The sequence below is a fragment of the Catharus ustulatus genome, chromosome 12 (genome assembly GCF_009819885.2).
Source record: "Catharus ustulatus isolate bCatUst1 chromosome 12, bCatUst1.pri.v2, whole genome shotgun sequence".
Taxonomy (NCBI): Eukaryota; Metazoa; Chordata; class Aves; order Passeriformes; family Turdidae; genus Catharus; species Catharus ustulatus.
In genome coordinates, this window is record NC_046232.1 from 13,122,612 (window position 1) to 13,136,697 (window position 14,086).

General features: G+C 42.0%; 1 protein-coding gene across 2 annotated transcripts in view; it reads right to left on the reverse strand.

Annotated features, from left to right (window-relative positions):
• ARNT2 (aryl hydrocarbon receptor nuclear translocator 2) overlaps positions 1-8,766 on the reverse strand; it is a 97,273-nt gene extending 88,507 nt beyond the window's left edge. For both annotated transcript variants that reach the window (XM_033070346.1, XM_033070343.1), the window contains exon 1: positions 8,635-8,766. In XM_033070346.1, coding sequence (XP_032926237.1) covers positions 8,635-8,665 — 31 coding nt within the window. In that variant the 5' untranslated portion in view covers positions 8,666-8,766. The remainder of the gene's footprint in view (positions 1-8,634) is intronic.
• Between the last annotated feature and the right edge of the window lie 5,320 nt (positions 8,767-14,086).

Sequence of the window (14,086 nt, forward strand, 5' to 3'; positions counted from 1 at the left end):
ATTCACAGACAGCAGAGAATCCAGAGACATTACACATTTTTAAGAATTTGTTTCAGAAAACTGGGAAATTTGGATTCTGTAACACTTGGCATTTGGGAAAGACTGTTATGTTCACTTAAGACATTCTTAATCCCAGCAGTCCACTGTCCCCTTTGCTAGAAAGTCTTCTTATTTTCCAGTCCTCATAAGAGAGTTTGAAAATGTTCCTATACTTTTCTTTGTGATGGTTCATTTACTTTAGTCTCAGCAACAAAAATGCATATTTCAAACCTTCACTGGTTAGCAAAAATACACTGCAACTGCTATTCGTACAAACTTTATTGCACACCAAATAAATTTACTTTTTCCTCTTAAACCAGAAATATTGCCTATTTTAGATGAAAACATAAAGAACTTAGCAGAGGAACTCTTATCTCTGAAACACTGAAATCCTGACACAGCTCCAATAATTTGCCATTACACCCCTACATTGAAAATATCATTACAATTAAAGGAAGTTTTAATTATACAGCCTTGTTTTCTACTGGTCAAATCATGACTTACTACAGAAAGTGCAAAATATTTTCAGGGTGAGATGTTTATATGCAGAGGGCCATCTCTTAAAGATGCTTTAAAAAAGAAAAAATTAAATCCAAGGAAAACACTGCTGTCCCATATACTATGAATATGACTCACAGGAGTAGACAACAGACCAACCACTCTTCTCCCAAACTCTCTCACAGGGCAGCCTTCATGGACTGATGCTAAATGAGCCACCTCTCAGTGACTGGGAACACAAGAATTCATCACTTCAAACGAAGCTCTTCAGCTATCACTACTTTAAGTGGTTAAAGCTGGGCTCAAAATTGAGCTAGGAACTTTGCTTAGCAACTCCACTGAACACAACCCAGTGGAAATGCAGCTCAGCCATGGGCTGGCAGCACTAACAGCAATACAATCTTTTGTCCAGGATAGGATGAAACATGATGCAGAGTGCAGTGACACACAGTAGCTAGTGCCTTTTAACAGCTAATTTTATGGCTGTAATGCACTTCCCCCAGCTCCTTTTACAATCAGCACCTCGAATCAGGGGCTGACTTCTGCCACATGGGAGGGTCACTGTGTGTTGGGCTGATTAACCACTTTCCATGTGGCAGAAGCCCAGCACATTAAAATACCAGCCTCATACCCATATGCTGGTCACAGCAAACTTCCCACATAACTTCAGCAGCCTGGCCCTCTTCAGGACACTACTGGATGACCTGCAGACATACTAGACACAGCCTGTTTTTACTCACTGCAACAGTATGTGGAGACTGGGGATCCACTCAGCAAAGCACAGCCCATAAAACAGGACACAATCTCTGTTCTCAAAAGGATTTAACAGTAAATTGAATAAAATCTGAGACTACCACTGTGATCTATTCATAAATTACTTTAACTCTTCTTGCATTTAAAATAATCAGCTCTATCCCAAGTTTTAAAAGCATTTCCAGTTTGAATTTTCCATCCAGATATTACAAGCAACACAGTTTTAAAATGTATACATTTCAAGGGCATTTAACAGCACCCAGATGTTCACCTACTTCACTTACAGAAACAGCCAGCAGTAACAAGTTCCTAAAATTACCTACTGGCATGGAACTGTGTTCTGGGTTAGTAGTGGGAAAGTATTAGAGACCATTTTTCAAAATCAGACCTGCAGGTTCCTCAGAAACAGGTTTTGCTTTTACCTCTGAGGAATACAAATATGCAGTGTTTTTGTTCTTTGCAGCTCAGTGATTTACTGGCATGCCTCTTCCCATAAAATATTTGCATATATCTGAGAGTCAAACTGTTCTGATACATTCTGTGTTTGCCAGGAAATGAACGCTTCAGTTCAGTGTAACTGAACATTTAAAGAACGACAGGCACCAGGACAAATGGCAGCATAATTAACATACCAATGAAGAGCCAGTTGTTAATTACTATCCATTTTAGGCATTTTGTATGAGCAACTTACCTGAAAAGCCTTTCCATCTGCATACTGGCAAAGCCAGTAATTAAACAATTCAACACTCCTTTTGCTTGATTAGAGAAAAAATTACAATTATTTTATATTATTCTACTTGTCACATGCAGTTGACATTTAGATGACAAAAACCTGCAGCAGCCCAGAGCTAAGAACTTGAAATTAATACTATGAGCTGTCCTTGAACAAAACAACAACACACATCCAGGGCAGATGCAAGCTAATAGAGGCTCCTAATTTGAGCCAGTTGATTACACCTCACAGTACCTGCTGGGCTGTAGGGAAGGCAGCACAGTTGCTAGCAGGAATAGAAAAAGTACCACTTTTCTCTAAGGGGGACTTCAGATGCTCCCTACAGAATGGAATCTGAATTTACAAGCTGTTGAAAGACTTGGGAGTAGCACCAGCATAATGCCAGGATTCATTTACATTTCAACAACTCTGAGAAGTCAATACAAAGCTCAGCACTGAGAAAATACAGTAGCTCCAGGAGTTGGGAGAAAGGTAGAGATGCCTAAGTGTGAAAAGCAGGGTTGAAACCACAGGACAGAAATACCAAAGATAAGCAAAATGGAAACAAATGCTGACAAAAAAGAGAGAGGAAGCAGAAAGTTTAAAAACATTCATCAATATGTAGAGTATCCAAAAGAAAGGATTTCTCTTTTTCCCTGTGCAGATGGCTTCGCTCAAGGAAGACCAGCGTGCTTTGGGTACAAAAAAAAGGAAATTACATCTATCTTGAACACAGCTTCTAATTCATTACACATCGCATGACTACGGCCACTAATCCATGCCAACAATAAAACTGAGATCCACTTGAAATTTTGACTATCCAAAATAAACTCTGAATCAGCTCTCGCTAAAAAAATTTGTTGCTCTCCATTTCATCCTGCATTTTCAAACCGTGTAATTTCTGCACATTAAAGGGCAGATCTTGCCAAAATCCTGTAACATTTTGTGACAAAGTAATTCTTCCCGGAACAGACAGAAAGTGCACGGTCCATGGGGGTTTATTCCATCTATTAATTTTCATGTGGATTTTTATTTGAAACAATGGAAGATGATGAAGGATTATTTTTCTGAAGTTTTCTTCCTTTGCATCTATCTTACTTGGGTTATAATTAGAAGGCAAATAAAATGTACAAATGCAGCCTGATAAAATGTTTCTTTTCCTCACTTGACAGAATGATTGATACAGATGGGGTTGACAGGAAATGCTTTAGAGTTGAACAAAGAAAACACTGTTAGCAAGAAGTAAACTGTACCAATGGTTTCTAGAGCAAGCACCCACCCACGATCTCTGGAATGTCACATTTTTGCCGGTGTTGTCCAGCAAGTGCAATGTTTTGCATGAAATATATTTGCAGAATGGTGAAGAAGCACCTCTGACTTTGCAGATTTGTTTCCCACAAAACCTTTATTGAGCACAGCCCTACAGTCAGAGAGGCAGCTGGGGCTGGTACCTGCACACTTCTGCACCAGGGGAGCATCCCTGCATCCCAGGGCTGGCGAGACAGAACAGCTCATCCTGAGCTGATTCATCCAGCTCTAAACACTGCTGGCCAAAGAACTCTGCTATAGATAGACTGGAAAATCTGCCAGACATCTACAGGAGCCACCATCAAAATCCCCATCTCTTAAACTCAAGACCCCTCTTTCTCTTTTCTACTGCAAATTTTAATAACATTGTAATTTCTGCAGGTAGCACTGAATTAACACATTTTCCATTCTTGCTTGTCAGTTATGAAGCAGTAAGCCCCCCAAAATTACTCTGAACGACACACATATCTGATCTTCACAACCATTTAAGCATAATCTCTGAATACATCTTCATAATGACAGCCCCATTTCTGTCCTCTTAATAACAATAATCACTACATCAACAGGGTTATTTTGCCTTGACTATTTTGAAAAGGCTATTTTTTCTTTTTTACCTAATCTCTATTGCAATTTTCCTTGCTGCTAAGAAATATGCAACACCATATGATATTACAGAAATCAGCAATATCTTTTTTGTTTTGCATTTTTATTAGAGGAATGGAGAAACATTATTCTATTGAAAAAAAAATTTGGAACTAACCAGAAGCTACATATGCAAATTTTAAATAACTACTTTGTGATAGAAGAGATGAAATCTTTTGTATGGTCTATACCTATATATTAGAAATATAAAAGTAATGGCATTTCTTCAATGCCAGTTACTGTTCAGTACACAGTCCTGAAGGACAAAACATTTTCACAGAACAATTCAAGAGGCATTGGGATCTCATACCAGTTTGACTGAATTAAGGACCAATTCTGCAGTACAAGAGCTCTAAAAACACAAGAATAAAAGGATCTGCAATGTAAACCTCCCATTAGCTAATGAGTGCTCTAATTCTGAAACCCTTTTTTTTTAACTTTATCGTAGAATGATGACTGCTTTTTTGCATACCAGAAACATCGGAGCTCATTATAACTTCCATCACTACAACACTCCATTTACTCCCCAGGATGCTGTTAAATTGATTCTTTAGTTTACTGGATAGTCTGTATTGTAATGAAGAGCAGAGCAGCAGCAATAAAACACAACTTTTGGGCTTTGAGTTGGACAATTTTGAAATCTAAAACACTGAAGTAGATTCTCTTTTTTAATCATCCATTTCAAAGCTGTTTGAAATCTAAAGAAAAGAATGGCCAGATTGTCAGAAAGCCAGTTCCTTTTGGGAATATCAACTGGACAGCATCAAAATTCTTCCACAGCACTTAACATCTTGGTAACTCCAGCCCAAATGTACGACTGGTAACAAATTATTTGGTTCCCAGAACAGTTCTAGTTCAAATAGAAGAATGATTTATCTCCACTTAACTCCCAAGTCAAGCAAACACATAAAAACCAAAACCACCTCCCAGAACCCAATGCATTTACCTAAACCAAGAACCCAGATGCAGGGCTTACAAGTCTTCACAAATTTGACAGAAATCTGCTGTTAACGCATTACAAATTGAAAGTAAAGAGAGCTTATTTAATAATCTTTAATTTAAAATGCCATTTTTAGATATTTTGGATTAACCATGTGCTGAAAGTGCCCCTCATGAGCTGCTGTGGTTGCAGCAGTAATGTCCTAAGCCCCAGCAATTCCTTCCCTCATGTCACAACATTTCTCTCTACACATTTCTAGTAGATGTCCATTCGAGGACATGTTCTCCATACCTTTGTATTTGGGGTTCTCTGCTCAAAAAGAAATCACTAAAAGGAACTTTAGGGATTACATGAACAATTCAGTTACTTCTTTTTTTCAAAATTTAAATTAAATATAAAAATACAACCCTAAGGATTCATAAAATTGTAAAACATAGCCAAAAATGCATCCTGTGGGATCTTCCCTCTGAAGTAACTCTAGATAAACGCCAAAATCTCATGATTTCTCTTGACTTGACTTATGAGTTTGTCAATACAGCTGTGTGTACTACCTTCCAGTCAGGGGTACCTCACTGGTAAGAACTGAAAGGATGCCTTTCAGTTCATTTCTCATCACCTGATCACAGCAGAAAGTTGCTGCTCACCCATCAGACTGAGCCAGACTGGAACTCATCACCCAACACCAGGATACCTCAGGAAAAAAAATTCCTAAACTCATGAAGAGTTTTATGTTTTCATCCCACCCTGGCTAATACAAGAATCACCACTTCATGTATTGCACTCAAGTAAAATCTGAACCCAAAGCAACAGTTACGAAGTTTGCATGCCAAAAATAATACATTTAAAACAGACATGGCACTAAGTTACTTTGCTGCAAGCAGTAATTTACAAAATGCTTGTTACACCCCCACAGTTTTTTTGTTCTTAAATCCCATTTCATATGCCAATCTTATTTCAGGAGGAAATAAATTAACTATGATGCTTTGTGCCAATGCAGATGAGCTTCCCACACACCTGTATTGTTTCGCACTTCAGTTCGTCATCCAGAGTACGAGAAACCAACAAAGTTCTCCCAAGCAGACCCGTGCAGTTTGTCCCACACAGCCCTCAGCTGTGTCAGGGGATGTCCAGCTGCAGCTGTGCACAAACACCCTCACCAAAAAGAACTGTCAGAGTACATCTACCACAGCCCAGGAAGCCCACAGAGCCAGCCTTACTCCCACCACAAATCTGGCCCCTGACGCAGCAGTTCCCGTGAGCCTCAGACAGGAAAGGATGCAAACTGCTCCCACTCCTATGAACTTCCCTAACTGAAAGCCTCCTGTAAAAAAAGATCAGCGAGAAAAAGGAAAAATCTGCACCTAACACAAGAGAGAAGATGCTGGCACAGAGCAGTGCATGGTTTTGTAGCAGGAGATCCCACACTGAAAGACCTTCACATGGTTACAGAATATCCAGCTTTTCTCTCTCCCTAATCCCCATTCCACTATCTAGAATATGACTAAAACCACATGTATTTGTATTGTGGTAGCAGCAAGTTAATGTCCTGCCTAAATTACCAACTGTTATTAGAACCCCAGACAATTGCTTAATAAAAATTTAATCATATTGTAATTTCTAATCATCATTAAAGATGCTTAACAAGTTAATCCTCTATTGTGCTCCCCTAACATTGCAGATCAGAAAGTCAACTGGTGCAAGGTGGCACAGCTTCACCAATACTAATAGGGCTACTTTCATGTTACTCCAGCTGAGGATCTGTCCCCAAGAGAAAACAGTGGGATTAAAATAATTTTGTTATAGATTTTCACTGTTTCTCTGCATTGCTTTGCAGTTACATATTAAAAAGAAAAGAACAAAAAAAAAGAGAACAGCAACAAATCATGATTTTAAAAAGCCACAGTACAAGTCCAGGTATTTCACACAGCTCTATCTTCTGCTGTCCATGGTAGAGCAAAGGCAGCACTGTGCTACAGATCGAGGGTCTCCTTTCCTCACAGCTCCCCACTCTGACTTGGCCCCGTGTCTGACAAGGCTCAGGCACAGAAAACGTGGGAGGATCATTAACAGGCAGCGAGTTTGTCTCAGAGCTCAGATCTGCTCCAGCCACCCAGACAGGAGTGGAATGATGCTCTGTAACCTCAGCCTCGCAGAAGTGATCTTGGTTCACTTCAGGAAACCAACATATTTCCTTATCCTTCCCATGAACCCACAATCTGTGTCAGAGACACTGCAAGTCAACCTTCACTGTGCACATGCACAGAGATGCACACAGATAACACACTTGGCTCTTCTTTCCTTTTTTTTTGTTTCCTCAATAATCACATTACACTCTCAGTTCACAAGTGGTCACAGCAGAACAACAGTGAAGCCCTGCTCAGCCAGGAGCAGTCCATGCACGCTGTACCTCCTGCAAGCACATCCTTCAGTGGGTTCAGACACAGGCAGGTGGATGCAGAAAGTGGGGAGGTTGGTGTGGAAGGGGTACTGGGCTCTGCCACAACTCAGCAGTTTCAGCACTGACCTCTAAGCGGACAGGGTTGCTCCTTCAAGGTGTGGCTTGGAGAATGGCAAACCAAATCCAAGTGAAAAAATGCTGTTTGTATCCTCCTCTGTCTGCAGAACTTATTGTAGCTGTGAGTGCACACAGTGAAACTCTCTGCTATGATGCACAGCATGGTACTGTGGAAGCTAAATGGTATTAATTTCATAGCCTTCCTTTAAATACTGATTTTCATTTAATATGTACAATTCTGATATTAAAATCTAATCTGACTGACAAATATCAGTTTCTGCTTACTGTATTGGCGCTTACTGAACCAAATTCATTGTTTATATCATAATATTTACTTTCAGATGACAACTACACTACCAACTACAGCAGGATTTAATCTAATGAACAAGCTCTAAATGTTAGTTGGCATTTACTCAAGCAAGCCTTTAATTGTCAGAACTCAACCTGACTCTACAAAAAATGACACAATGCAAGTACATGTTAAAACAAGTAAAACTGGAATTGACCTTCAATAGCAATATTCTTCCTTAGTACTGAGCCCAGTACAAGATCTGTTCTCCCACTTATTTTTAATGTCAGGTACTTGTTGATCCACACCAAGTTGACCCAAAATACTACTCTGTCCTTTCATCCAAACTCACTTTATTCCATCAGGCACTGAACAAAACAGATGTTACATCTCACAGACACATAACGAAACGTCGGGGAATGCCTTCCCTCACGAAAAAATGAAATGGGAAAATGTTTGCAAGTTTCTTTTGTCAATAACTCTGGCACTAACAGCAAATATTTACTGCATCCTTTGGAAACAAAACAAACACGGGGCACGTGCCGGGGTGCCCTTGGCCAGTTTCAGCACCCAGTTCAGGCTCCGACAATGAAGCTGACACACGTAGAGGCAGGGAGAGCCGATGTTCCTATGATCCGCAGGGCAGGCTGGGTGTGCGCGGTGCCGCAGCGCCCGTCCCCGCTCTCGGCTGCCCCACGCCCGCGAATGCTTATGCACAACTGTTCATTGCTGCAGGGCTGCCCGAGCCCCGAGCGGTGTCCCCAGGAACCCCGCGGGCTCCCGGCTGCGCTGGCCCGGCTCTGCCCGGCCCGGGGCCCCGCGGGGGCGGCGGGAGCAGCGGCGGCACCGCCCGGGGCCGGGCCGGGCCGGGCCGGGGAGCCGGCGGCGGGGGCGTGTTGTGTGGCGGGGCCACTTGGGGCGAGACGGCAGCTACTCACCGGGAGGGTTTACCGCCGCCGGCGTTGCCATCTTGTCTCTGAGAAGAATTAAGACAAATGCAAGAGGGGCGGAGGGATGCTCAGAGCAGCCCGGGGGAGGCGCGGGAGGGGCAGGCAGCCGGCGCCAGGGCGGGCGGGCCGGGCGGCGCGGGGGCGGCGGCTGCTCCCGCCCCGGGACCGGCGGCGCTGCCCGCTCCGTGCGGGGCGGCCCAAGATGTCCGATGGCCCCGCGCCGCCTCTGCTCATGCGCCGCGCTCAGTGAGCATGTGCCGGGCGGCCGCACATGTGCGCTGGGCCCGCGGTCGCCGCTGCCCGGCCGGGACCCCCCGCAAGAACCGGCGGGAGAGGCCCCCGGCACGGCCCCGGAGCGGCCGTCCCCCTCGGGGCTCGAACCCGCGGCCCCGGGGCGCGAACTTCGCTGAGCCGGGGGCAGCCGGCGCAGCCCGCGGGCTGTGGGGCCCAGCGCCCCAAAACCAGCGGGGAGCGGGTGCGGGCCGTGAGCTCCGGCACCGAGCGGGAGCGCTGGGTGCTCCATATAACCCCTAAACTGAGGGAGGATGTTGGGGTGCTGTCCGTGAGCTCCAGCACTGAGCAGGAGGGTTGGCATGCTCTGTATCACCCTTAAATTGAGGCAGGATGTTGAGGTGCTGTCCATCACCTCCAAAGCTGCGAGGAGAGGTTGGGGTGCTGTCAATCCTGCCCTAAATTGAGGGGGAAGCTTGGGGTGCTGTCCATGCCCTCCTAAACCTAAGGGGAAGATTGAGGTGCTGGTCACCACCGCCCAGACCTGAGCGGATCCCGGAGGGGAGCTGTAGAACTGTGATACCACCATCCGTGTTGTCCCCAGACAGTGGCATCCCTTTTCCCAAGTGACAAGGTCCTCTGGAAGGTGGAAGCGGGACAGAGCCCCATGAATTCACACTGATCAAGTGTACAAAAGTATCCAGAATTCAGACATTCTGTGCCTCTCCGGGTGCACTATATGAGTGGTATAATATTCCTCTAAAAACCTTGGTGTGGCTCACACTGCACTTGCTTTCATGCTAAGTAGTACAACTGATCAACTGATGCTTTGTAAGTCAGCTCACATTTCAAAGCTTTGCATTACAAACACAAGGACAAAAACCACACTTTCAATGAAATTGGAGATTCTTCTCATAATCTCATAACTCAAGGGGAAAAACCCCAGTATCCCAGAATTGAACTACAAGATTTCTGAAGAGCCACTGGTGTAATAACGGCAGCAGTCACATGTAATGCGTGTGAAATACTAGGGGGAAGAAAAGAATTTTGATGGCTTTGTCATCCCCCCAGAATGCTGCAAAGACCTGTTAATCTTTAAATGCCTGCCCATGGCTGTGCTCAGCTGCCCTGAACAGCCCTGCAGAAGTTGATGGGAGCAGTCCAAATGAAGAGTTGCAAATCAATCCCTTGCTTTGCCAAATGAGTAACCTGAACCAGTTTATCCATTAAGATGTAAATTGGCAGAAAGATGAGGAAAGCATGGAGGCTGTGTTGACTCATTTCCTGTAGAGGAGTTTAATCAGAACGGCACTAAATGCTCCTGGTTATCTAGAAAGTTTACTTTATCTTTGATTTATTGTGCTTTTACCTATCAGATCTGGAGCAGTTTTTCCAAGTGTCTTACTGCTTTAGTGCCTGCTGATGCTGTAGAGTTTTGGATGCTCAGCAGGCAATCTTAATTCTTATCTCAAGGCATTTACCATGCTAATACTAGACTGTTAATATCAGCAATTTTGTAAATGCAACTTACTTCTGTTCAGATAAAACACTGTGATTTGAGGGAATCTTGGTCACAGCTTTTCTAGACCCTTACCTTTTTATGAGGAAAGTGAAATTTGGAGTGACTTACCCTGCTGCAGAGCCATAGCTCAACTCCTTTAGGTTTCTGCAGTCTGGTGTTCAGATTGCACAGGTAATGCTGGTCATGAAAGCTTTTGCATGAGACTCCATTATGTCAGGTTATATACGGGCATAAAGGTTAAAAGGTCAAATTCTTAATGCTCTAATGAGAGTAAAATTCCTTACAAAGCCAGAATTTATAGCATTAGGCACTTCTGAAGTGTCCTCTGAAGACCTTTACAAGTGTTCAGAGGTTAAACCTTATCTCTCTCTTACCAGCAAAGCACTAATATTTCTTATTTCGTTCTTATTTTACAGATAAGGAAGCCACCCTGAAAAAAATGGAGAGATCTGACAGTGCACTGTTATAGGTTTCAACAGACAGATGGAGTAAGTCCTACAAAGACTGAATATAAACCAACGAAACCACTCCACTGCCTGTGCTGTTCCCTTGTGTGATATCCTGTGAGATGTTAGATTAGCCCAGAAAAAACACATTACAGGGTATTTGATATTGTGCTCCACCTAAAAAAGACCTTGGGGCTCAGAATGGAACAGGTTCTGTCAAATCTTCTGTGATTCAGAAACAATTATGCAAAATAAAACTGCTTTTCTTTTTTTGTTTGGTGTGAGTTTTGTTGACACACTCTTCAGTTCACATGCAATTCTTCGTTCACTTAAATAGATTGAGAAATGAATTGATTTTCTCTCCTCCCCATCTTCTCTATCTTAATAGCCAGTATTAGCAGAGTCTTTCAGAATCCCTGAAACAATCCATAAATGAATGGAATTGTTCTGTTTATCTGTAATACACCACTTCTTTGCTATCTTGTCCAGATCTGTGGGGAGATCCGTAACACTGGCAACTGGAGAGAGAAACCCTCGCTGCTCATAAAACTCTGTTCTAGTGATGGTGGAAATGCACACTCTGTGTTTTACTTTCACTGTAATTTAAGGAATGTACACAGCAAAGCAGGAAATCAATTTAGTTACTCAATGCATTCATGTTTTGTGAAATTCATGCTGAGCTATGTACCTTGAAAACCTAAATCCTATGGAATGGGGCTCCTCACAACAAAAGCAGAGACAGGGCTGGACTCTACCCTGGCACTTGCAGAGAAATTAAGCAGGGCTGTATCAATATCAAGCACAAAATATGATGGATGTGCTAGATAGCAAAAGGCAAACTTTTCACTGTTCCTGCTTCACAACAGGGGGTGCGTCACCACGTTAATAAAATTACAAACGAGTGTTGACATCCTGTGTAGCAACAGGAAAATAAGCGAATTAAGAAAAGTGATTTTTATCTCAATCTTGTTATTACAGTACCAGAGAATGTCTGTTAGGTGTCTTTACAATGATTGTTTCCAATTTAAAGGGCTATTACCACTGATAGCAGTGCTCAGCATACACGTGTGCTCTGTTTTTGGCTGGAGAGGCAGAAATAGATCAGCTGAGCGCTGCAGCACACAGAAACTGCTCCCCATTAACACCTTCCCTTGGAAAGCTCAGCACTGTTTTGCCAGTGGGAAACAACTGGACTTCCTACCTTTCTATGTGTTCATCCCATGATATAAACTTGTAATTTCTAAATTATTTTATTTCTTTTAAATAGAGGAAAATTAGGGGGGTTTTAAATGATTATTTCCTTTGAAAAACTGAAGTCATTCCAAGATGGATGTGAATGAGCAAAAGCAGAAACAAAAATCACCAACGAAAAAGGAAATAAATTGAAGCAAATGTCATTATATAGTCAGTGTCAGAAATGAGTGAAAAATATATTTGGTATTTTTTACCAATTTATGAAAATTCTGCTTAAATAACAACACTGAGAAACAAGGTCTGAAAACATGAACTGAGAGTTACCCGTCAGAATTTTCTTTTCTGGGGACATGAAGAAGTTAAGTGAAATTTCAGACACTTTAATCCAGTCTAATCAAAACCTGTGACATTTTAATGAAGTCTCATACTTTAATAAGACCTCCCAGCTACATTCTTTGATCTGTGTTTCCATTGTAATTGAGTTAATATATTGCACCCAATTCATCCAAAGGTCTTTGATAGCTTGGAATAGTATGATATATGTATATTAAACAACCCCATCCACACAAGAACTTGAAACTGGAACATCATGTGCCCTTTTTAATTTGTTTCGTTACGTATGGGTGGCCACACTTGCCTAAATAAGCTATAGAGACAATGATGAAATTTAAAACATGAACTATCATAGGAAGGTCTTAAAAGCATTTGTTAAGGAAATTACAACTTTGTTCTTTAAACTATCCCATATAATTTAAGAGAAAATTGTATTCTTCCTATAAAATGCAATAAAACACCTCGATAGAAATGTGTAAGTTATATTAATCTCTATTCAGTCCTGCAGGTATAGAAATGTAATTTCTATGATGTTCTTTACAGCTATTGCTGTTAAATTCTGCAGTGGTTTTCCTTTAGGGAAAATGACATTGAGTATTAGAGAAACACTTCTAAAGGTGAAATGGTGTGGCAGATGTGCCTTACCTAAGGAATTCAACTGAGATCAGACAAGTGTTCCTATGCTAGTGGAAGTATGGACTAGGAGCCAACACCTGACAGACATCTTTTATCTCTCAATTTCATCTCTATCATTTTGAGCTTCTTCAAAGTTTGTATAAATGTAACCATATATGAACAGCCAAAATGTAAGCAACGAAACTTGAAAATAAAGTCAGAGAGGAATAGCTGGTGCAAGCACATTAGCACCTAACCTGTTTTCTTTGCAGTGTTTACTAAGCAGATTTGATTTTATTTCCTGACATTAACCTCACTCTGGCAGAAGCACTGCCAACAGTAGACATCATTAAGCTGAGAGAGGCTGTTGGTGGTTACCTCAGGCAGAACTGACCACAAAGCATCTGGGAATACACTTTTCACTCTGCATACCTAATTATATCCCTGAAACCATTCTGTAAAGCAAATGGGTAAAAACCCAAAAGGTTATAGACAGTACTGGTCTGCTTACATAAACCCAAGACATGAGCAAAAAGATATATCCCAGAAACAGCACTGAATCAGCAACTGGGATCAGAACTATGCAAGTGAAGCCTTTTGTCCCCAAGTGCCATATATCTCATGGTGAACTAAAAGCTTTTTCTTCTGAAGGGATGTGTTGCTGGTATACTTTAATCAGGATATAAGGATTTAAAGCATGGAGACCTGTTGGAGTGGAGATAGAAATGGAGTTCCACATCAGTAGAGAGCCTTGAACATCTTTATCTCTTTTGACCTTCAGAAATAAGAAACTAAATTCTGCAGGAACAAAAACACGCACATCACTAGTAATTCCAATAACGTGAAGGCTTTTCTTCAGCAATTTTGCCACTGTGTGTTATCACCCTACTTACTAGTGCTTAGTAGCTGCAGTAAAAGATCATTCAGTTTTGTAAAAATGAGTGGTAAAACCAGAGCTGGGCTTTTGCAGGGAAAAGTGCCTTTTTCCCTCAGTGCTCAATGTGGGACCAAAGTGCCATTTTCCCAGATTCCTGCTGCCCATCTGCTCTATTGCAAAGTCTGTGAATTTATAAAATCTAGAGGTTCAAGTAATGCAACA